This window comes from Capricornis sumatraensis, chromosome 15 (genome assembly GCF_032405125.1).
Source record: "Capricornis sumatraensis isolate serow.1 chromosome 15, serow.2, whole genome shotgun sequence".
NCBI lineage: Eukaryota > Metazoa > Chordata > Mammalia > Artiodactyla > Bovidae > Capricornis > Capricornis sumatraensis.
The window spans coordinates 12,793,297-12,818,751 of NC_091083.1; the positions used below are offsets into that span (position 1 = coordinate 12,793,297).

The 25,455-nt window shown below is 41.6% G+C and overlaps 1 protein-coding gene across 1 annotated transcript in view; it reads left to right on the forward strand.

Moving 5' to 3' along the window:
- MACROD2 (mono-ADP ribosylhydrolase 2) overlaps positions 1–25,455 on the forward strand; it is a 2,306,040-nt gene that overhangs the window by 1,674,458 nt on the left and 606,127 nt on the right. The window contains exon 8 of the mRNA XM_068987786.1: positions 5,768–5,841. Coding sequence (XP_068843887.1) covers positions 5,768–5,841 — 74 coding nt within the window. The remainder of the gene's footprint in view (positions 1–5,767; positions 5,842–25,455) is intronic.

Consider the following 25,455-nt stretch of genomic DNA (forward strand, 5'->3'; position numbering starts at 1 on the left):
TTTTCAGGGATATTTGTCTGGATATTTTCCTCCCCTTTTAATTACAGCATATCTTCCCACCAGGAGCTATAACTGCATTTCTCAAATGCAGTTTCTCAATAGTTTTCCCTCAGGGATGAAATAGGATAATGTGGATACATCATTTCTGCTTGGACATCTCATTCCATACTCTTGAGCTAAGTGCTCTTGTTCTCCCAGTAATTAACCATTCCTGCTCTTGGTGCAAAGGTTCCTGAGTCCACATGTACTTATTGATAATTTCCTGTGTGCCAGCAATGTTTTAGGGATACATGATAAGTTAAAAACAGGTGTGGTAGCTTATCTCCTTAGGACTTTCACTTTATGAAGATTTTTAATCAAATATTTCCATAAATAAACATAAACTTGCAACTCCAGTGAGTGCTGCAAGGAAAAGGCACGTGGTCTTATGAAAGCATGAGGTGGGTAGTCATCTGTATCAGGGGAGCCTTCCCTGGTGGAGTGTTGGCTGAGCAAAGAGCAAATGTTAAAATCAGCTAGGAAAAGAGAAAAATGCCATTTCTGGAAGAGGAGACAGCATGAGCAAGGCCTCATGGCAGGAAGGTGAAAAGGAACATGCCACATTCAAAGACTAGAAAGAAGGTCAGTGTGGCTGGAATGAGAAAGCAGAGAGTAAAACAACAGGAGACAGAGTCAGACCACTCAGGAGAGAAGTGTTAGCACGAATCTGGGGAGTGGTCTGAGGACAGAGCAGCCTTCAAAGGCTTGCAAAGGCTGTTCATTGGAAAGTAGCTGAACTTTCTAAAAAGAAGAGGTTTGGGGAGATAGCTTTGGAATGGAAATATTACATCAGGGTCCAGAGTGTGATCTGGAGAGGAGGTAAGGTGGGGTTTGTCATCAAAAATGACCAGGTCAGGGAACTGGCAAGCCAGGTGTTGAGTGAGTCATCATCTTGGATGTTAAAATTGCCCAAGGTTATTACAAGCCTGGAGGTGGAGATGAAAACTATAACTCAGTGCCAGAGGTTTGATGAATGTGGGAAAGTGACCAGGAGGTCACACATAATTGAGAAGTGACCACAGTTGCCATGGTTCTAGGAGAACTTGTATAATTTCTCTGTGGGGAATTACATCTTCTAAAGGTTAATGCTGATGGCCATTGCAACTGAGCGTGATTACAGAATTTATTAGCTTTATATAGCCCTATAATTTTACTATTTAAATACTTCTTGAACACATCAAAAAGTTGGAGGTTTTCATGGGAAGAGAATAGAGGTAAGACAAATCTAGAAAGGCCCCTGGGGTATATACCCAAGCTAAGATGCTAAGGTTTATTCTGAAGGAGACGGAGAGTCAGCCAAGGCTGCCATTGTTTTGAGTAAGGTGGTGGTAACTGTACTTTAGGAGAGTCACCTGAAGGCGATGTGCTGGATAGGCGAGAGAAGGGGAGAAGACCAAGAGCACAGGTACAAGTCAACTGCAGTTGTTGGGGTGAGAGCGGATCAGACCTTCTGTGAGATCGATGGGTAAGGAAGAACGGGGTGATGTCAGATGTGTCAGAGGGACACTGCCTGTGGGACCAAGTTACCAGGGGGGAAGCCGCTGGGCTCTGCAGTTGCTAAAAGAGAGCTAGAGCTTGGGCAGAACCAGAAACTCAGGAAGGGGTTCCTTTTGTGGACGAATGCATGTTGCACTTTTGGTTACACATTGTACGTCCGGCTCTACAGCCCATCAGGGGAGGCACCTGGGTAATTACAAATGTAGGTTTTCAACTCAGGGGAGAGTTGGACTGGAAATCTCCCTGTGGTTAACCCCTAACCACGTTCACCTATTCTGGCCACCTTGTTTCTCCTTGCAGCCCACTAGGACTCCTGCTCCCCTGCTTCACTTTCTCTCACCTTTTCCATCAATTCCTTGCTGCTCACATCTTATTCCCAAGGACAGTGTCCCCCTCAGCTCCTGACATGCCATTCCCTTTCCCAAATATTCTGTCGTTTTCTAGAAAGTAACCCCCTTCCTTGCTCAGCTCTCATCCGTGTCCCTACATTCCTAAATGCCCTTGTTTGCTGGATTGTAATGGCCTCTTGTTATTTCCTCCCTCCCAACTTTGGGATTTAAAGACAAGGACTGGTTAGGGTCTGTCTATACAGATATATCCATAAGTACATATGTGTATGTACTTATATACCCTTTTCTAATTAAAGGATGGGGTTCCCAGGTGGCACTAGTGGTAAAGAACAGAAGAGAAGTGGGTTCAATCTGTTTGTTTGGTGAACTAGCTAATGAACAAACAGGCTTTTCTCATTTTAAGAGTCTTACATTTTGAAGACTTCATTTAAGGAAAGTGAAACAATGTGCAAGAAAGCCATAATCCTAAATGCCATAAACGAATCTGCAAGTTTGAGAACGTGTGCACTGTTTTTCATATTGCAGGGTTCTCTCTCCCCTGTGACAGTGACCGAGTGGAGCTTTGGCACTGCTCTATTTTGGTCCTTTTCCCTTTATACTCTTTCACAAAGCATGTAGAGACTTAATTAGAAAAGCAACACTTACTTTTGGAAGTGGGGACAAACAAGTCCTCTTTTATTTCTCTCTCACATTTTCTCTGAAAGTCCACTGAGATTTAAACCATTAGTATTTAAACCGTTAGAACTACTAGAATATATTCTTTCCAGTGGTGGGTGGGGGTTGGGGGGGGTGGGGAGGGGTGCGGGCAGCAGGGTTCAATCCCTGGTTGGGGAACTAAGATCCCATATGCTGTGCAGTGTAACCAAAAGATAGCAGAAAGAAAATCCAGGAGTAGAATATACAAATCTCTAGAGACAAAGTAGATTAGTACTTGCCAGGAGCTGAGGGAGAGGTGAGATTGGGGAGAGTAATGAGTACAGAGCTTATTTTTTAGATGGTGAAAATATCCTGGGATTAGTGATGATGACTGCACAAGTTTGTGGACATGAAAACTGCTAAACTATATACTTTAAAACACTTCAAAGATTTTAAAAAAATTCAGGAGGGAAGAGACACTGAAACATGAAAAATGAGTTAAAAACATTTAATACCAAAGAAGATGAAGACTGAGTGAAGGACTACAGACTTTTGTGACTAGAAAGCCAGTGGTGAGCTTGAGTTTTAGTAGGAGTCACTCCCATCTCTCCTTTCTGCCCCATAAATGAGTAACTTATAAGGTTATCCCCTCACATTTATCTCTATTGGCAGAATGTCTGATGATTCTGTGAGTTCTTGAATGTGTTTGTTTACATACACTACAGGATGAGTTTTAGAAACTCTGATTATGCATGCTCATGCTCATTGATGTGTTATAAGTGCATCATTCTTCCTGCCCTTCTAAAACCAAACCTGTACTATAAAATCAGGTCCTTTCATGTTGACATTTCCAATGGCTTTAAATGGAGCAGGCATTGCCTGCCTTGAATTTGTACAATATCTTTCAGTGGTTTGACTATGTGACCAGTTTCTCACCCTGTCTTGTGCCAGCTCACTGATGGAGGGCTGCTGACTATGTTATCCTGAGTCCAACACATGTGGTCTCTGACCTGAATTTATTTGATTTGTCAACTGAGGGTAATAGACTTTAACATGACATCTTGAAAAGAAGAGGAGTGAAAGGCAAAGATATACCCATTTGAATGCAGAGTTCCAAAGAATAGCAAGGAGAGATAAGAAAGCCTTCCTCAGTGATCAGTGCAAAGAAACAGAGGAAAACAATAGAATGGGAAAAACTAGAGATCCCTTCAAGAAAATTAGAGATACCAAGGGAACATTTCATGCAAAGATGGGCTCAATAAAGGACAGAAATGGTATGGACCTAACAGAAGCAGAAGATATTCAGAAGAGGTGGCAAGAATACACAGAAGAACTGTACAAAAAATATTTTTATGACCCAGGTAATCACAATGGTGTGATCACTCACCTAGAGCCAGATATCCTGGAATATGAAGTCAAGTGGGAAGGAAGCTAAGGAAGCATCACTACAAACAAAGCTAGTGGAGGTGATGGAACTCCAGTTGAGCTATTTCAAATCCTAAAAGTTGATGCTGTTATGGCACTGCACTCAATATGCCAGCAAATTTGGAAAACTCAGCAGTGGCCACAGGACTGGAAAAGGTCACTTTTCATTCCAATCACAAAGAAAGGCAATGCCAAAGAATGCTCAAACTACTGCACAATTCCACTCATCTCTCACACTAGCAAAGTAATGCTCAAAATTCTCCAAGACAGGATTCAGCAATATGTGAACTGTGAACTTTCGGATGTTCCAACTGGTTTTAGAAAAGGCAGAGGAACCATAGATCAAATTGCCAACATCAAAAGCAAGAGAATTCCAGAAAAAGGTCTATTTCTGCTTTATTGACTATGCCAAAGACTTTGACTGTGCAGATCACAACAAACTGTGGAAAATTCTGAAAGAGATGTTAATACCAGACCATCTGACCTGCCTCTTGAGAAATCTATATGCAGGTCAAGAAGCAACAGTTAGAACTGGACATAGAAAAACAGACTGATTACAAATAGGGAAAGGAGTATGTCAAGGCTGTATTTTGTCACCCTGCTTATTTAACTTATATGCAGAGTACATCATGAGAAATGCTGGGCTGGAGGAAGCACAAGCTGGAATCAAGATTGCTGGGAGAAATATCAATAACCTCAGATATGCAGATGACACCACCCTTATGGCAGAAAGTGAAGAGGAACTAAAAAGCCTCTTGATGAAAGTGAAAGAGGAGAGTGAAAAAGTTGGCTTAAAGGTCAGCATTCAGAAAACTAAGATCATGGCATTCGGTCCCATCACTTCATGGCAAATAGATGGGGAAACAATGGAAATAGTGGCCAACTTTATTTTTTGGGGCCCCCAAATCCCTGCAGATGGTGACTGCAGCCATAAAATTAAAAGACGCTTGCTCCTTGGGAGGAAAGTTATGACCAACCTAGACAGCATATTCAAAAGCAGAGACATTCCTTTGCCAACAAAGGTCCATCTAGTCAAGGCTATGGTTTTTCCAGTAGTAATGTATGGATGTGAGAGTTGGAATGTGAAGAAAGTTGAGCACCAAATAATTGATGCTTTTGAACTGTGGTGTTGGAGAAGACTCTTGAGAATCCCTTGGACTGCAAAGAGATCCAACCAGTCCATCCTAGAAGGAGATCAGTCCTGGGTGTTCACTGGAAGGACTGATGTTGAAGCTGATACTCCAATACTTTGGCCACCTGATACGAAGAGCTGACTCATTTGAAAAGACCCTAATGCTGGGAAAGACTGAGGGCAGGAGGAGAAGGGGATGACAGAGGTTGAGTTGCTTGGATGGCATCACTGACTCAATGGACATGCATTTGAGTAAGCTCTGGAAGTTCCTGATGGACAGGGAGGCCTGGTGTGCTGCGGTCCATGGGGTCACATAGAGTTGGACACGACTGAGTAACCGAACTGAACTGTATGAGAAACTTATACGAAAATGTTGTGAAAGCCATTAAGCAATTGTAAATTCTTTTTAATAGATAACCATACAACTGAAGAGACAATTAGTTCTCTATTGCCCTTCTTGCTCTAGATGGGTGTAGGACCAGTGTTCTTGTATATAGCATTGCAGACTTCATCTCCTGTGATGTGAATTTTAGAGTGTGTAGACCACTTATTAGGGTCTTCCTTGCTCAGTACTAAATGGTTGGATTGAATGTTGACTAAATGAGGAAAAAACCCATATCCATCCATGACTGACTCTCTATCACCTTTGCCTTAAAAAAAAAATTGTCTTTTTCTGCTTTTCACTTAGGTTTTCCAAACGAGCCTGCTGCAGTCATCGCCCTTAGCACCATTAAGGAATGGCTGGCCAAGAATCAGCACGAGGTAGGGGAACACCGTCAGTGAACATATAAGATGCTGTGATTTGATCCTCAGTTTTGAAAAGGCAGATACATTTATTCCATAAGTATCCAGTAGACCTAGTCATTGAGCCAAAGATGGGTGATTATCTTTCTGTAATTACTGACTGACGGCATGAGGTTGATTGGTTTTGGTGGTGAAGATGGGCAAATGGTCAGATTTATTTAGCCATGATCTCACTTTTGCTTCTTTAGAAAAAAGTGGGTTTTTGCATAAAAGAACTGGGTTGGTTTCATTAAGATGAAAAATTCAGGGATCGTCTGGTTCTGTTTTCCTGAAGGAGTTACCTTTGTTGATAGGGGATTTCTGATGTTTATTAATTTTTTTCAGTAATCTAAGATCACTTTATATATAACTAATCTTTAAAACAACTTCTGAGTGTGATATTGGAGTGGGTTTGACTAATGGCGCTAAATCATCATGATGGGGATTTTTTTTAATGAAACTGAATATTTCCATCATCGTACATCATGCCTGTTTTTCTACTTATTTAATAAGATCTTTGGGATATATGCAGTGATGTGTAAAAGGATTATTCAAGTAAACCAAGGAATACAATAAGTAAATATGCTATGGAGGCTTGGATTTTAGAGGTTCAGTGCTTAACATATAACAGCAAATAGATTTCAGACAACACACAATATTGTACATTTTTCTTATGATTTTGGTTTTGTCCTCATTTGCTCACATGAGTACTGTAAAGTATTTTGTTCCATTTATGATGGCTCATGAATTTAGCTTTCTCCTTTGGTAGGAAATAGATTATTTGGAAGTGTCTGGGTATGGAAAGAGACTATGGGAGTTTCCTAATGAGAGCTCTTGGTGCTTTTCTGTATTTAAATAAACAGCAGTGTCATTCTTGCTAATTACTGTGATTTCAGCATTTTTAAAACAGGTATGAACATTGTTGATCTCAAGTAGAAGACCATGTGGTCAGACATACCCATTTTGGTGCTTGCTTTTTCTTTTCCTCTTGCTTTTAAAAGGTGTATGTAGGACAACTTCAATTTAGAGGATAACTTTAATGTATGGCAAAACCAATACAATATTGTAAAGTGAGAAAAAAAAAGGAATGCGTAAATGAGGCAATTATCTATGCAAAAAAAAATAGACAAACATAGGATGAAAGTATAAGGATGGCAAAATATATATCCATGTAAAAGTAAATATAAGAAATCCAGAGTGATATAATAATATCAGAGAAGGAAGATATTGGAATAAGATATATTATCAGAGATTAGGAGGACTTTTCTTAATGATAAAGGGTTTGATTCATCAAGAAGAGATATAAAGTCTAAAATGTTTACATCCAGTAACTGAATGGCATCATACATGAAACAAAAGAAGGAATTTTTAATTGAAAGAATAAATAGATACACTCTCAGTTATAGCTGGATAATTCAAGACAGTTTTCCAAATAATTAATAGAAAGTAGATAGAAAATCAGTAAGAATATAAAATATGTATATAACACTATCAAACAACTTGACCTAATTAACATCTGGAGAACATCCTGACAACAGCAACATGTATATTCACTACAAGTGCAAATGAAATATTAACCAAAGTAGACCATATTCTAGGTCTCAAAACAAGTCTCAAAACTAAATAGGGTTTAAGATTTTATAGAGTGTGTTCTCTGAACAGAATCAAATTTTGAACAGAATTAAATTAGAGATCAGTATCAGATAAAAGCTGAAAAATCCCTCAATATTTGGAAATTAGCATACTTTAAAAAACAAGTTTAACAAATTATTTGAACAGATGCTTTACAAAAGACATAGACATGTCCAATAAACACATGAAAAAAAAAGTTCAGTATCTTTAGTTATCAGGGAAATGCAAATTTAAACCATAATAAAATACTACAACACACACATTAGAATGGCTTAACTTCAAAATACAGTTGACTCTTGAACAACCCAAGGGTTAGGGTACCAACTATCTGTTGATATCTGCATGTAAAAATCTGAAACCAGCAGTTGAAAGTCTGAATGTAACTTAGAGTTGACCCTGGAAGATCCTGCATCTGTGGATTCAAGCAATTGTGGGTAGTATAGTACTGTGATGCATACAGTTGAAAAAAAATTACTTATAAATGGATCCTTGCAGTTCAAACATTTGCTGTTCAATGGTGAACTGCATTGACAATATCGAGTGTTGGCAAGATTATAGAGCAACTAGAACTTCATGCACGCTTTCAGGGCTATAAAAAGTATAGCTACTTTGGAAAACTGGCAGTTTCTTAAATAGCTAAACATAAAACTACCATAAGGCCCAGCAAGTCCAAGAGAAACAAAGCACATAAAGACTTGCACACAAATGTTCATTGCAGCTTAGTCATAATAACCAAAAACTGAAACAACTCAAATGTCCATCAACAGGTAAATGGATTAAAAATTGTAGTATATACATATAATTAAAAATCCTACTCAATAAAAAGGAATGGGTAATGATACACACACACACACAATAACCTCAAAGATGCAGAGTAAAAATTAAACCAAAATAGACAGTTTCTAAAACATTTATTTGACATGTATTATTTTCACAACAATCTTGCAGAACATGTAGGGTAGGTATTGCTATCTTTATCTTCATCTGGAATCAAATGGTTAAATGACAAACTCAAAACTTCAGCATCTCAGAGCCAAGAGTCTGACCTGCCTCTCCTGATGCTAAGAGCCATTCCTCCTTGGAATGCTCCTGAGGCTAGGAGAGATGTTCAGTTCCTTTGAAAGCTGGTAATCTTCAATTATCTCTGTCATAGTGAAGACCCATCTGCTTGGCAAAAATGTAGTGTTTCATGAGTTGAAAACTGGTAAATGAGCGTGTGTATTGGTGTGAATCCATCATTTCCAGTAAAGTAATAATCCAAGGACATTTCCCACACTGGAAATCCCCATGAGCCATCTTGGCATGTGATGGGAATACACATAACTACATAAAACATAAGTAATGAGGAGGAACAAGCATGTTGGTCACATCTATACCTCACTGACACATTTTTCTGATGGAGTCTCCCTAGTTAAACTATTCAGAGTTGGTTTTTTTTTTTTTAGATACTTGTTAGCTTAGCTTTCCCACCTAATGTGTGTGTGTTTTTTTTTTTTTTTTTGCTCTGATTTCCTTACTAGCCTACTCTCGTTGAGTTCATTCTTTTGCTGTCTTATTCTTTCCATGCTCATGTCTTAGATTCATTGTAGGAAATCTACATAATTTGGATTAAGAAACATAACTTAGTTATTGTCATTACAGCTTTAAACAGAGTATGTGAATGCTTTTTCAAGAAGCTCCCTAAATATGCGTCAGCTAATTTAATTTCAACAAGTCAGGTTTTGCCTAATAAATGAATTATAAGTTGCGCGGCATAGATAAAAGCTATACAAATGGATTATCTAGCAATATTTTGATGTATTTTTTGCTCTGTTGATAAACTAGGTTAAGGAATTTTTCAGTTGTCTCTTCCTGGCAGTATTCTTTTGGCATCCTGATTGTTTAAGCTATTTATTCATTAATTCACTCTTTTGATGTTTATATATTGAATCTCACTCAAAACCAGACACTTTGCTAATACTAGAGACAGAATGCTGAAAAAAAATACATTTTCTTGTGATGTTCATAGTCTAGGAAAAGAAAAATCTAAGTTAAACAAATAAATAGAATATCTCAAAGAGTACAAAGTAAAACCAAGTAATTGCATAGTAGGTTCTCAGGGGATGTGGTTTTAACTCTTTGCGACCCCATGGACTGTAGCCCACCAGGCTCCTCCGTCCGTGGGGTTCTCCAAGCAAGAATACTGGAGTGGGTTGCCATTTCCTTCTCCAGGGGATCTTCCCAACCCAGGAATCGATCCCAAATCTCCTGCACTGCAGGCAGACGCTTTAACCTCTGCGCCTCCAGGGAAGCACTTTTGCAGAATGTAGAGACTGTATTGAGGACGTCACGTTGGGATGAAGGTTTGGATGATGGGAAGCCAAGCCACACAAGAGGTCTTCAGGAAGGACATTCCACACGGAGAGAAAGCAAGAGGCAGACCCTGAGGGGAGAAAGTTTACTGTTTGCAAGTACAATAAGAGAGAGAGTGTGGTGGAACAAAGAGATAAAAGAATAGCAGGAGACAAATTTGGACAGACCGTCAGGGGTCCGATGGGAGTGTCGTGGTTTCATGGAGAGACTTTGACTTTTTTGCTAAGGCTTTTAATGGGAAATTGTTGAGGGTTTGGGACAAGGAGTAGCATGAGCAGATTCACCTTGAGAATGACCAAAGTCTGGTTGCTACTTGGAGAATGGACTTGAAAAATGTCTGAGTGCAAAAGGGAAGACTGATTAAGGGGGCCCTGCAGTAAATCCACGCAGGAGACAAATGTTGCTGGGAACACAGTGATGGTGGAAAAGGGGGCAAGGGCGTTGGGTTTAACATACAGTTTTGTTTTGTTTTTTTTTTTCAGAACAGTTGATTTGATTCTGTCCTGTCACACAAATCACACATTCCCACATTGAGAGGGCTGACTGGTACACCTGGGCCCAGTGGTGGGACTGGGAAAAGCATGTTCCGTTCATCCACCATCAGCTTGCTTCACTTGCCTGCAGTTTAAGCTCTGAGGGTGCTCTTGTCACCACATATTTAAGGGGACTCGGGGACCTGGAGCCCAGCTGAACAAATATTAATAGTGCAGTTGACTCTGACTGCAGTGGCTCAAACGGAAGAGATGGAGCAGCACTTTCTTAAAAACAGGAAGGCGAATCCTCAATAGGATATAATTAGGGCACATCGGTGACCCACCAAAACTAAGAAATACAATGATTTCTGACTGAGAAATTGAGAAAACAAAAGAGAATATTCACTACTGAGAGTTGAATTATTGCTCTGGGAAGACCAGAGAGATGGATTATCTTAAACAAAGACCAGAAACATAAGGAGATGGAAATCAGGATGCAGAGATAAGGTGCGAGGCAGGGAGACCCAGAGATCAGATGTGAGGTGGGCAATAAGGGGTGGAGATTTCCCACTGGCATTTTCAGCTTAATCAAGAATTAAGAACTCACAAGTTCAGAAAATCGAGAGAGAAGCATGTCAGAGTTGACTATAAAAAGTTGACAGCATGTGGCATGGTAACCCTTCCAGAAGCACCCATTTTTTTCAAGTAGAAACTTTCTTAAAGAGACAAGTGAGCAAAACAAGGGGCCCTTATGGAAAGAAGCGGCAGAAATGCGGCCCAGATGTCTGCCTTGGGGAGACTGCCCCTTGTTATCATCCGCAGCTTCATGCATTCCTCATTTCTCACGCCATCTAAAAATACTGTTCCTCGGGAAATAGTGATTTCCTCATTGCACAGTTCGGAGGTTCCCCTTTCCTATCTGGAAGTTAGGCTAAATGGTGTTTCTACAGGGCCTGTTCTGTTGGTCCACCCTGGGGACTCATCTGCCCTCTGGGTACCAGTCTCCAGAGCAATGTCTGTATTTGTCAGTTTTTCCATAGATAGCAGAAGAAGAATAGGATGTCTTTCACTTGTAAAAGCTACAAATGGCTTGATGTTGTGAGCCGTTTGCCCATTATGGAGGTCATGTTCAGGATTTCAGATACCCCCAGGGAGTAACCATCCTACAACTCAGAGGGCTTGTGGTTAAGGCTTCCAAGAAACTATCTTAGGCAGTAAGGCACCTAAGATGAAGATTTTGAGCCAGAAGATCAGTGGATGTCCAGGACACTTGCAATCTGGAAACCCTCAGATAGTAACCAGTCCTCAGTTACAGTGTGACACAGACCTGTACCCGCCGCCTACCCCTCTGCCAGTGATAAAGCAGCAGATAGCTGAGCAGAAGCATAGCATTCAGGGAGCTCTCATTAAAGCTCCGGCCTTGGGCAGCCATTGTTCAGAGGGGAGGTCGTGGTTCACCTGAGACCAGGCCCTAACTGCCTCGCTGCGGATCTTTGAGGTGAGGATGGCAGTTTTCCAGAAATCTTCCCCAATAATTTACTTCATGGGAATTCCCTCATCTCCCCTATCCTGCCCATAGACCCCTCCTCCACAAGCCATCACCCTGTTCTGCAGTGGGAGCAATTCAATGCTGCAACCTTTGGTTTACCTTTGCAGACCTTCCATGGGCACTTGGCTTGACTTGGGTATCATTGACATGGAGGAGCCCCAGGTCTACATTTTCAAAATCAGGTTTCATTGCCTGCAGAGTTTGGACCTTTGCCTAACATATAATACTTTTTAACTGTGCTTTTAGTGCCAACAAATTGCTGTCGAGAATGTTAAATATTATCTGCTTGTCATTTAAGTTGTTTGCTCTGTGCCTTCCAAGGGAAACAGACCTGGGTATTGCTGTTTGTCACTTTGGGTAGTTTGCCTACAGTTGAGGCAGGCCATTCCGAGATGCTGTGTGATACCTAGCCAGGTGCCCAGCAGCGGCACTTGTTGCAAGCTAAGGTCCCAGACCTTACCCAGTATAGTCTAGGCCTCAAGACAACTGCTGGCAGTCAGAGAACAGAACTAGTTTTGGTCTCATCCTTGGTGTTCTTTAGAAGTTAAGATATTGGTCTCTGGTTTCAGCATCCTCCTCCCTGCCTTCCAGCATGCAGACACACAATCCGCAAAGTATGGAAAAAGGTGAACACATTCCTCTCCCCCAGAGCATAGAAATGGGAATCCACTGAAGCTATGTGCTTCAGCTTCCTGAAAGTTTCATCTGCCGTCCTGCTGTTAACTTGACAAGATCAGGGATGCGGCCACTCCTTTCCTCCTCACAGATCACAGAGGAAGTGTCATATTTCAGCTTCTGACGCCAAGACTATTTTTTCCCCTTCTTGGCAGAGGTCTTTGAACATATGCAGTGTTAAAAATTGTTTGTCACTTTTATTTCAGAATCATATTATGGATCACCAAAAAAAAAAAAAAACACTGCAGGGCCTGCCTTATGTCACTGACATAGAACACCTTAGGATCTATGTGTGTGGTTGTTAATAGGAGGGCTTAAATGAAACATGAAATGATGTTTACATTTCTGATGGGAAAATTATATCCTTCACACCAAGTTTCAATTCCTGTGGACGGTTGTTTACAGAAATGCAAAGCAATGCATTGTCTTTCAGTTCTGCAGGAGACAGAGATGTGGTTGACATGCAGAGATCTGCAAGAAGCCAGAGGTGTTGCCTGGGGTTCTCCCTGGGGATGTCTTTTTATGTCTAGAAGTATCATTTGAACATCTATGCATGCCTCAGTTTCTGGAACAATTTAAGCTTAAGATGTGTGTATTTAAAAAAATAAATTCCATCTTAAAATCATCACATTCTGTTGCAGGAATGTGATTATGGTAATAACACCCATCATCATAATAGGCTGCTATTAAAATGTATCCTTTGACTAGTCCAGGCCCGGTCTTCAGGTGGAAGCCGTGATGCTTATCGTCTCTGACATAATGGAAGAAAAGTATTCGCAGACTTTGCACATGTGCCATGTTCCTTTTGAGCTTCAGGAACCCTCAGGACTTGGAAACAATTTTTCTCTCTCCCTCCATCTTCCTTCCTCCTTCCCTCCATCCCTCCCTTCTTTCCCTCCTCTTTCATATACATACACACTCATTCACTCACTCACTCTCCGCCCATTCGTATACATAATACTTCATCCTCACTTTGGGTTGAAGTTTGTGACAAGCAGTTTCATAAGTGGCTGGATATGAGTTTTATCTCTTGATTGTGTGATTCTAAATACCCATTGTTACAGTAAAAGCCATGTCCCAAGGCAGCTTCTGCCTTTCTTGATGGGAGATAGTGTTTAAGTGCTGGGTGTCACCATAGACCCCACCTGAGAGCTCACCAAGTGTGCAAATGCACTTCCCTCTGCATCCCCACACTGTTTTAGCATCTGTTCCCAACAGACACACCCAAGTTGTGCAGCCAGAAGTGAGAACCTCTTGCTGTTGTCTCCAGGCTTCATCATCCTATTCCCATCGATCAAGAGGCACAATAGATGGACTAATACAAACTGTGCTGCTTTAGTTAGTGATCCAAACTGGCGTTGGGAAAGGAAACTGAGGACCCACTTTAGCGACGGAGCAGAGAGAGCTGGGATTCAGGAGCTGCCAGTGTCCATGTTCCCTGCCATGTTTTTTGTTTTTGTTTTTGGCTAGGGGGGAGAGGTTACCTTAAGAGGATATTTTGCTGCAGATGTTACCAATCATTGAGTAGTTAACAGAGTCGAAGAGCCCATTTTGCTGCCCTGAGTGAAGAATCAAAAATGTTGGTATATTTTAGCAAAACTGACCTCTCATTTTAGTATCTACCACTCAAGCTAATAATTCTCAGCTAGAGAAAAGGGACAGTTGGGAATTATTTGGAGGTTTGTTTCCCAAAGCTGAATGTTTTAAGTAGTTTACCCCTTTCACAGAACTCATCTTATGTTGAACTACTGCTTTCAGTAGAATTAGTCCAGATTTTTAAATTGCGTTGGGTCAGAAAAATAATTTGAGTCACTGTTCTTAATAGCAAAGTGAGTAAGAACTCTTTTAAAAAGTACAGCCTTTCAGTACTTTCATGCAGGGGGAAATCATCAGCTTGCTTTTGCTGATGGCTGTATCTTCCTCTTTACTGTAACCTCGAGGTAAAAAAAATGTAAGTTTTATTGGAAGCCAGTACTGAGTAAAAGCCAAGAATAAATAGTATGAGACAGGTGAAGCAGAGATTCTCTGTAATTAGTACTTAAGTGAACAGTTCTTTAAAAGGGAGTAAGAAGTCTGCTAAGATGATATGAGCAGAATGTTCCTACAATTGGAATTTGTGTTTTTGAAATAAGGTAGATCTCTTTACAAAATATGACTTGGAAGTCCGTGAGGCTACAGGACATCTTCCACGCGTGCAGGGTTGCATCAGGGAGGCCACTGTGTAGCAGTAGCTCCTCTCCACCTTCATGGAGTCAAAATGGAACTTACGGCTTCAGGAAGTTGGATGGGTAAAGGTAGGGTGCAACTCAATCCTGGCTATTATTGTCTCAAAGAGGCAGATTGATATAAAAATCAGAACATTGGATTAAAAGTCAGAAAAATGTGGGTTCTAATCAGATTACTCTCTTGTATGTGTGGGTGCATGCATGCTCAGTTATATCCAACTCTTGGTAACCCCATATGCACTGTAGCCCACCAGACTCCTCTGACTATAGAACAACTTTCCAGGCAGGAATACTGGAGGCGGTTGCCATTTCCTACTCCAACTCTGCTGTGTAAATATGGACAATTAAAGCCATCTGTCTGTACTCTTTATCTGTGAAATGGGGAATGTGGGCCAAGTCTCTTCCAGCTCCAGGATCCATCACCACTGGTGTCGTCTTCTGGAACAACCTCACTGATACAGCCACAGTCATGTCTTTGCTCAGGTCATCATGGCATAGTCAGGCCAAAAGAAGGTTTTGTCCTGTCTGATTCTCCAGGTGATATACCAAATATCAAGCATCATTCTCACATGCTCTCTGATGCCTTTAAGACGATTCTTAATTTCCATATGGGTGTCTCTAACAACCTTGACCCATTTAGTATAGGAGAAGGGCCCACCCTGTTGCTTTTCTGTAAATGATCTGGATTATATAGTGATTTCAAAATAGACAACCTTTAAAACTCCTTATGAAATTAAATCTGCTGATTATCCAAATGATGTGGCATTTTTATAAATAGAAAATAAACCTCTGAGCATGTGGTTGGATCTACATCTGACACAGGGATAAAAATGACACTGAGAGGCTCTACTTAAGGACGTTCTACTGCCGTTTTCATAAGCTGGAAGTGTGTGCCTTCCTTCTTGCTGAGTAGGGAGGGAAAAACAACCCTTTGCCTTGCTCTCCACCTTAATTGAATAGGATTCATGTGCTGCTATGATTGAATGGAAAATCAGCAATCCTGCCACCATCATCGAGCTTAATTCAGGCAAGAACAAGAAAGATACTTTCTCATTCTTGTGAAGTTAAATGATTTGCCTCTGAGAGGCAATGTTCCCAGCCAGATCTCAGTTTCATATGGAAACTGTGGCCAGATTTGTAGCCATCTCATTGTTTTTCCTAACACATTTGGATTTAAGGGTGGCCCCTGTGGAAGTTGCTTCTGTGGTGGCTCAGATGGTAAAAAAAAAAAAAAATCCGCCTTCAACGCAGGAAACCCAGGTTCAATCCCTGAGTCTGGAAGATCCCCTGGAGAAAGAAATGGCAACCCACTCCAGTATTCTTGTTTGGAGAATTCCGGGACAGAGGAACCTGGTGGGTTATAGTCCATGGGGTTGCATAGAGTCGGACAGGGCTGAGCAGCTAACACTTTTACTTTTCTGTGGAAACTGCACCTCTTTGACAGTGACATGTCCATTCATTATGGTAAGAAACAGGAATAGATATGCCAAAGCTACCAGTACTTCAATCTCTTTGACACTTAAACAAAAGCACAATAGAAGAAACTTCCAAAGAATGTGGACCTATGAACATGCAAATCAGCTGAGTTACAGACTGATTTGGAGATATGGAGGAGGCAGATTGTGAGCTTAGTGATAGAAAGACTTGCTAACGCGACCTGCTCAATCAGATCAACTTCTTATTTCTGTTTAAAGATTCTTAGGAAGTCTCATCATATAGAAACATGAGGGTAGAGAAGAAAGCTGTGGCATCTTCAATCCACACCAGGGAGCCCCTAACTTTCAGTGAGGAGGCTATTTCCTTGAAGCAGAGAACAGAAAGGATATTGGAGGATATCTGGTTTCTTAAACTTGTGGTGAATCCAAGTTACTAAAACCTGGTCAGATTGAAGCATTCACGTCTGTGATCCAGGTTTTGAAGGCCTTAGGCAAGGAAGGTAGATCCTGACGTACTGATCTTAGACTAGGTTCTGTAGCAAGGTTTGCAACCCCTGACATGCGCCCTGCTGGGCACCAGAGCAAGTGATGTCTGATAGTGAGGAGGTCCTTCCTGTGCCTGTAGCTTCTGCTGTGTGCACTCTGTTAAAGAAAAAAAAAAAAAAGATGTAAATAAGAGATTTTAAATGAGGTGATTTATTTTGAGTTTTATAAACCTTGATGTGAGATAAATATAAATTCACTCTTCTTCCAGTTGGTCCAGATTCTCACAAACGTCTTAGCTTCCTTCTGAATCAGGGTAATGCTAGTCCATAAGGACTTGTTTGTTGTTATTGCTTCTCTGACATTGCTCCTAAATGTTAGCCAACAACTTCATCTCTTGCTCAATGGGGACTTTGAAAACTCCGGCAGCTTCTCTTAAAACTGCAGGAAAAACGAGCTTTGTTGAGCTTATTGAGAGACATGTTAGTTTCTAATGTAGGGCCTTCCTAAAAAACTTTAAGGATTAATTGTGCCCATGTCAAAATTTCATTTTATGTGCTGAAATTTAGAGCCTGAATAAGGCATAAGAAAAACTCAGCGGCATTTATTTTTCAACGTAAATGTTGGCTGCTTCGAGCCTGTTGATCTTTGCTTGGTCTGGGCTCTATTTCCTGCCTGATTATACACTGGAGAAACTCCCTAATGACCCAGGCATTGCTGAGCTTGTCGGTAAGACACTGACCTGGGAATAAGGAGATTGCAAGAGAGGCTGTAGCCATTCTAGGCCTGTTCTTTATCTGTAAAATAAGGTAAAAGTCTCCTGGGAAAATGATTAAATCATATACCAGCACCATAGCCTAAATCTACTCTATTGCCATATCTGGGAGGACAGCAGCCTATTATTTTAAAACATTTCTCCAGCCAGTGGTTGATTAGACCAGTAACTCTCATAGATTTTTTTCCAGCTAGAAAATACTATGGTGCAAGCTCATATTTATTCTCTTCAAGGTGGAAAAAGATCTTCTGAGAACTGTGAGAGTAAACCTCTCTCTAAACTGGTGAACAACAGACCTTCTAACAAGGGATTTAGGAGACTTGATGGGAATGTATTGTCTAGAAGGTTCCAGAGTAGCCACCATAGCCTTGTCACTGATAGACACTTGTTTCTTCCATCCTGTAATCCCCTTTGACATGAGTTGACAAATAATGTTGATCATGTCTACATATAACGTATCACCTTTACTCATGTTAAATATTCATAGGATTTGCTAGCTAGGTTTCCGTGGCACCCTACATATAGTAGGGGCCTTTTATCTCTTTTAGAAAGCACTTTTAATACCTTTCCGAAATCTTATTTATAGTAATCATTGTCTCTGGATACGTATTCAAATGCCTCTATGCATGAGATGTATTTAATAAGTTAGTAAAAGTCATCAACATATACAACTGAATCATTATTTGAGTATTACATACAGATGACGAGTCTGTCTCTTGGATCTTGTACAATTATATTGGTTTCTGAAAAACCTTTTGAGAATAAAGCACCCAGTCACATGAAGCAAATTAGTTCTCCTTGGGCATGAGGCCACCATTTAGTAGGCTACAAGGAATGTGTTTTCTGACTGGTACCATGTTGTCCTGCATGGGAGCCTGTTTACACCACCTACCTGTGGATTGGCCCCTGGATATGCAGATACATGTCACCTACTGTGTTTCCAGAATCTCCTGCCACTGATGAAATTAACTAAGGAATTAGAAAATAAACAGTTGTACTAAAATTCACTGCTGAAAATACTAACCAACTTAATATCTTCTGCTGCTCAAAATTCTGCTCTGAAAACAATTAGAGCATGATGGTCTGTGTGTTTGACAGTCTGAATTGATCTACAAATGACCTGGGTGTGCTTCAGTTAAGCACAGGGCAACTTGGGAATGTATTAAGTTGATTAATCATCTCATATGTTTTTCCCCTGGGTTCAGTGACATCTACAAAGATCATTTTTCTAAGAAGTTTTTCTCTTTACAAATTTAAACTCCAGGGAAATCGGATCCATATGGTCCTGATTCATTTGCACTAACTCATCAAAATGTTCTTTCCCTTATAAGTTATTGGATGTCTGCAGAGGATTTTGACTGTTTTGTATAAGTTCTTCTAAGCCTTTCTGTCTAGAGGCAGGAAATGGCCATTTGCCAGCAGTGAATGAACCCCCCAAATAGTCACGTTCTGTGCAGGAGGCAAAGGAAAAAGAAAATTCATCCTTTGCTTCTAAGTATAGTTGACTAATGATTTTCTGTAGAGGGTGGAAATAAGTGTATCCTCTGGAATATATTAGTAGATTTATTAAATGAATGGTTAAAGAAATTCTATGAGGTGGTTGCAGCAGCAATGGGATTGACATCACCCCTTTACCTGTGAAGCTCTTTTTTATCACTGTTTATTTTTGGTTGCGCCCAGTGGCATTTTCATTGCTATCCTTGGGCTTTCTCTGGTTGCAGCAAGTAGGAGCTACTCTCAAGCTGTGGTGCACGGGTGTTTTGTTGCAGCAGCTTCTCTTGCTGTGGCTCCTGGGTTCTAGAGCACAGGCTCAGTTGTTATGGCACATGGGCTTAGTTGCCCCATGGCATGTGAGATCTTCCCAAACCAGGGATCGAACCTATGTCCCCGACATTGACAGGCAGACTCAACCACTGGCCCACCAGGGAAGTCTTTAGAGTACAGTAAGTCCCTGCAAATGAACCTTCAAGTTGTGAACTTTCAACTATACTTTTCAAGGTACTGTACTGTAAGATTAAAAATGTTTTCTTTATTTTGTTTGTTTGTTTTTATGTACTATTTGTGTAAAAAGTATTATAAACCTGTTACAGTACTGTACAGCTAGTTGTGATAGTTAGGTACCTAGGCTAACTTCGTTGGACTTACAAACACACTCTTGGAATGAAACTCCTTCCTACATAGGGGATTTGCTGTAGTTGGTTTACCCAGTAACGTAGAGCCTTGACCTAAGTGAAATGTGTGACCTCTTCAGTATGAACATCAGAGGTTATTTCTGTGTGTGCATGTGTGTGTGTGTGATTGAGATTGATTTTATTCTAACCCCATTTCTACATTTTGTATTTCTTCTACTGAGTTCAGTAGATGTACTTTTGAGGTTCAGAATTAATATACTATACCATACTTTTTCAAATAAGTAAAGTTTGGTCTACCAGTGACAGCTGAGGACAAGAGGATTTTAGAAGCAAATCCACTTGAGCTTGATTTTTCACTATGTATTTATTTATACACACACACACATACCCATATATATATGGGTTCCCTGGTCGCTCAGCTGGTAAAGAACCTGCCTGCCAATACAGGAGATGCAAAAGACTGGGTTCGATCCCTGGGTTGGGAAGATCCCCTGGAGGAGGGAATGATAACCTGCCCCAGTATTCTTACCTGGGAAATTCCATGGACACTGCATCCTGGCAGGCTATGGTCGTAAAGAGTTGGTCATGACTGAGTTCATGTGTGTGCATGAATATATAAAATATATATTAACTGTATATACATGTATATATTTAATGACACACGTGTTGAAAAATTGAGTGCATCTTTTGTCTAAGCACCTCACTTGGATGATCCCATTTAATTACCATAGCAAACCTATGTGGTTGTCATTGTAATCCTTCTATTTTATGGATGAGGAAACTGAGATTTAGCAATACTAAGTAAAATTTCAAAGACCACACAGCAAATAAATGGCAGAATTGGAATTCTAACTCAGGATTTCAAACTCATAACCATGACCATTGAAAGCCTCATTTTTTTTCTTGATAATAGTTGTCCTACTCTTTTTGACCCCATGGACTGTAGCCTGCCAGTCTTCTCTGTCCATAGACTTTCCCAGGCAAGAATGCTAGAGTGGGTTGCCATTTCCTTCTCCAGAAGACCTTCCTGACCCACAGACAAAACTGAGTCTGCTACATCTCAGGTAGATTCTTCACCTCTGAGCCAGTAGGAAAGCTAATTACAGTAAATTACAATTTCAGAGAACTTTTTTCACTGTTTACAAGTCTGCAGTCTAATTTTGGATTTTTTTCTACCATGTTCCCTTGGAACCTACCACACTGTTGCTCAAATGACTTGTTAATTTTTTTTTAGGAAACCAAGATGGCAGGTCCACAGTTTGGCCATCTTTGATTTTCTTGCCCCTAGCACAGTGCCACTCTAGTACTCTTACCTGGAAAATCCCATGGACGGAGGAGCCTGGTGGGCTGCAGTCCATGGGGTTGTGAAGAGTCGGACATGACTGAGCAACTTTTCTCTCACTTTTCACTTTCATGCACTGGAGAAGGAAATGGCAACCCACTCCAGTGTTCTTGCCTGGAGAATCCCAGGGATGGGGGAGCCTGGTGGGCTGCCATGTATGGTGTCGCACAGAGTTGGACACGACTGAAGCAACTCAGCAGCAGCAGCAGCAGCAACAGCACGGTGCCAGGCCCATATGCATTCCAGGTTGGATGAAAGAGTAAAGAGGTAACAAGCAGAGCTTTTTATTGTCCTGCCAGAGCTCTCTTAGTCTCCTGAGCTTTCATGTGATGAGAGCTAAAAGCTGAACAGCCATGCTGGGGTGACACTTCTGCACCACAGACATTGGTGTTAATTCTTTAGGCAAATCTGATCAAATGATGAGCAAACTCAGGAAGTGTTTAAATCTCCCAGAGGGTAGATAGTCCCTGACAGCGGCTCCAGCTTCGCAGGGATCTGCGCTGTCTTTGTTTGGAGCACATGCTTCTTGAGATGACAGGTTCCTTTTACTTGGCTGGTCATGTCTGCTCAGGTGTTGTGTCTTTGGGGAATTTTTTTCCCCTCACGCCCTGCCCCCCCATGCAACCTTAGGAAAACTTACAAGTTTCAGGGCTTTGACTCCAATTGTGGATTTACCTGTTAGCTTTTCCATGAACTTGAGGACAGGGACTGTCATTTCACCTATGAACTTTCTGTGTGTGTGTGTGTGTGTGTGTGTGTGTGTGTGTGTGTGTGTGTGCGTGCGTGTGCGCACGTGCGTACACGCATGCTTGCTAAATCCAGGGGTCCTGGCAAATAGAAAGCCTTGATACAAGCACACTGACTGAATGGCTGTTTGATATTGTTTCTTATGATGACAGACCTGAGTGTGCATGAACCCTGCTCATCTGTCTCCTGCAGACCTTCTTTTCTGTGTCAGATGGTGAGCATGCTCAGTAGGTTTTTATCTGTATTTCAGTGGTGTTCCAAATTGAGTCAAGCCTTCATCCCTGTGGCTACCTCCCAAATAAGCAGAGGGCTGGAAGCCAGTTCTCCTGTTCACAGCCCTAGCCAGGTCCCAGATGACTGGTGGTGTTTGAGGGGTTAGGCAGCTTCAGACTATTGTATAAAAGGAGAAACTTATTCAGGAAATAGCTAGAGAAATTCAATATACCTAGAAGCTCATCCTCTGACCTGAGCCCTTGAGCTGTTGAGCTGTGGCTCAACACAGCACTTAACTCCTTTGCCTACCTGGCCTTCTCCTGTCATGCAGAGACTCCTATGATTTTAAACACTGGGCCACCTTGGTCTTTGTGCATGTGCTAAGTCACTTCAATTGTGTCCTACTCTTTGCGACCCTGTGGACCATAGCCCAACTGGCTCCTCTGTCCATGGGATTCTCCAGGCAAGAATACTGGAGTGGGTTGTCATCCTCTTCTCCAGGGGATCTTTCCAACCCAGGGATGGAATCTGGGTCTCTTACATCCCCTGCATGGGCAAGTGGGTTCTTTACCACTAGTGCCACCTGGAAAGCCCAGCTTGGTCTTTAGGTAACCATATTTTTTCTTTTTTTTTGATCAATCTACTTTGACATTATTTTTAGAAAATCTACTTGATGGTGTCACTGTTTCCATTTCCAGTTTTGAAGTCTGATATTATGTTTAAAATGCTGTGTATCTCCACATATAACCCCTTTCAGAAATGAAAATATGTTCTTGAGAAAAATGTTGGCAGTGTACATTCATGTGGAATTCTTTCAATAGCAACCTAGTCTTCACTGATGTATTTAACAAATACTCAATCAGTTCCGTTCAGTCGCTCAGTCATGTCCGACTCTTTGCGACCCCATGAATTGCAGCACGCCAGGCCTCCCTGTCCATTACCAACTCCCGGAGTTCACTCAGACTCACATCCATTGAGTCCGTGATGCCATTCAGCCATCTCATCCTCGGTGATCCCCTTCTCCTCCTGCCCCCAATCCCTCCCAGAATCAGAGTCTTTTCCAATGAGTCAATTCTTCACATGAGGTGGCCAAAGTATTGGAGTTTCAGCTTTAGCATCAGTCCTTCCAAAGAAATCCCAGGGTTGATCTCCTTTTGGATGGACTGATTGGATCTCCTTGCAGTCCAAGGGACTCTCAAGAGTCTTCTCCAACACCACACTTCAAAACCATCAATTCTTTAGTGCTCAGCTTTCTTCATAGTCCAACTCTCACATCCATACATGACCACAGGAAAAACCATAGCCTTGACTAGATGGACCTTTGTTGGCAAAGTAATATCTCTGCTTTTGAATATGCTATCTAGGTTGGTCATAACTTTCCTTCCAAGGAGTAAGCATCTTTTAATTTCATGGCTGCAATCACCATCTGCAGTGATTTTGGAGCCCCCCAAAATAAAGTCTGATACTGTTTCCACTGTTTCCCCATCTATTTGCCATGAAGTGATGGAACCAGATGCCATGATCTTAGCCATGTGCAATTTTTATACAAAGACGGCTGATTCATAGCTGTTGTCCTTATAATCTGATGGAAGAGACCACACAGACAGTTGTCACTTGATAATGAGGTGAGAGCCAGGGCAGATGGTGTCTTTCTGTCCAGAGTGCCGGACAGAAGGAAGAGACAGGGAAGATTCTTGGGGTTCCTAATTTAAACGGACAAGAGACTGGAGCCTGCACATCCCTCCCAGGGCTTCCAATCCCCTGGGAGTAAATCCACAGGCTTTCCCCTAGCACACACCCTCAACCTTTGACCAGCAAACTCATTGATATTTTTTTTTTTTTAGTCTCTAACTGTAACCTAGCAGTTCCTTCTGTCATGACTGTATCCACAAACCACAGTGGGTTCAGCATTTTCTATGAGTTTGTCATCAATAGAAACCAGAAATTTTCTATGACTTTACACTCAGATCACCACTAGATCTTGTTTAAGTGTGTTAACAGAGAAAATGAAAAGTCTCAGTTGCTCAGTAGTGTTTGATTCTTTGTGGCCCCATAAATGGTAGCCCACCAGCCTCTTCTGTCCATGGGATTCTCCAGGCAAGAATACTGGAGTGGGTTGCCATCCCCTTCTCAAAGGGATCCTCCCAACCCAGGGATAGAACCTAGGTCTCCTGCATTCAGGCAGATTCTCTACTGTCTGAGTCATCAGCTCAATAAAAGTGTTCCCTTGTTAATCTTTTGTAATTTTATTTACTTAAGACCCATATTCTAAAAGGCTCTCTAGGCTCCAGTCAGATGCTAAATGGTTCCCAACACCAGGGAGTAGGCCCTGTGGTCCTACCTGTCTTCCTGCTCTCTTGCTCTCAGCCCTCCAGCCTCACTGGCTTCCCCTTGGAACCCAGCATGCTCCGGCCTTAGGCCACCACTACCATAGGTGCAGAACTGCAGACAGCCTGAAGGGCCCAGAATTACTGGAAACACTCCGACAGTGGTACACTTGGTGTTATACCTGGTTCTCGACCTTTCCTGATCGATAGAAATTGGCTAGAGACCAGACAGGAAATCCAGGCAAGGCTTCACTAGGGCCCCTGCTGCAGCAGTGAGAGCAAGAACAGACACCACGTGTCCTTGCTTTCTCCTGAGTGAGTCCAAAGGTTAGGGCAGAGGGCTGGCATGGTGTTCTGCACACACTTTGGTGGTGGTATATGCAGGAGGGTGTGTGCAGTACCCTAAGACTCTTTAAAAGTGACATTTGGGTTTATTGGCCTCTCTATCTTTTGTCCCTGGTAGTCTAGTGGCTAGGATTCAGTGCTTTCACCACCACAGCCTGGGTTCAGTTCCTGGTCAGGGAAGGTTTCTCTTGGGCTTCCCTCATAGCTCAGCAGGTAAAGAATCTACCTGCAATGCAGGAGACCCAGGTTCAATTCCTGGGTTAGGAAGATCCCCTGGAGAAGGAAATGGCAACCCACTCCAGTATTCTGGTCTGGAGAATCCCATGGACAGAGGAACCTGGTGGGCTACAGTCGGAAGAGTCGAACACAACTTAGCGACTCAACCACACCACATCTTTTGTCCAGAATTTCCCCTAACTGTGGGTGCATGCAGTTATTTTTAGTCCCATTCAGTTTATTTGCATTTTGTTGCTTGGGGAGGAGTATGTCCAGGTGCAGTCCTTGAAGCAATGGGTCGTAGGTCCCAGCCTGTCTCATAGGCAGTATCCACTGGCCTTCCTGCCTACTCCTGACTCACTAAGAGGGCTCAGCGTGACTTTTTGAACAGTAAAAAGTACAACTTGAAGAATGTATTAATCTTAACAGACAAGCTTGAAAAGAGCTAAAGGTTCAGGTTGCTTCAGTCCAGTTCAGTCACTCAGTTGTGTCCAAGTCTTTGCAACCCCATGGACTGCAGCATGCCAGGCTTCCCTGTGCATCACCAACTCGTGGAGTTCACTGAATCTCTTTAACAACTGGTGCTGGGAAAACTGGTCAACCACTTATAAAAGAATGAAACTAGACCACTTTCTAACACCATACATAGAAATAAACTCAAAATGGATTAA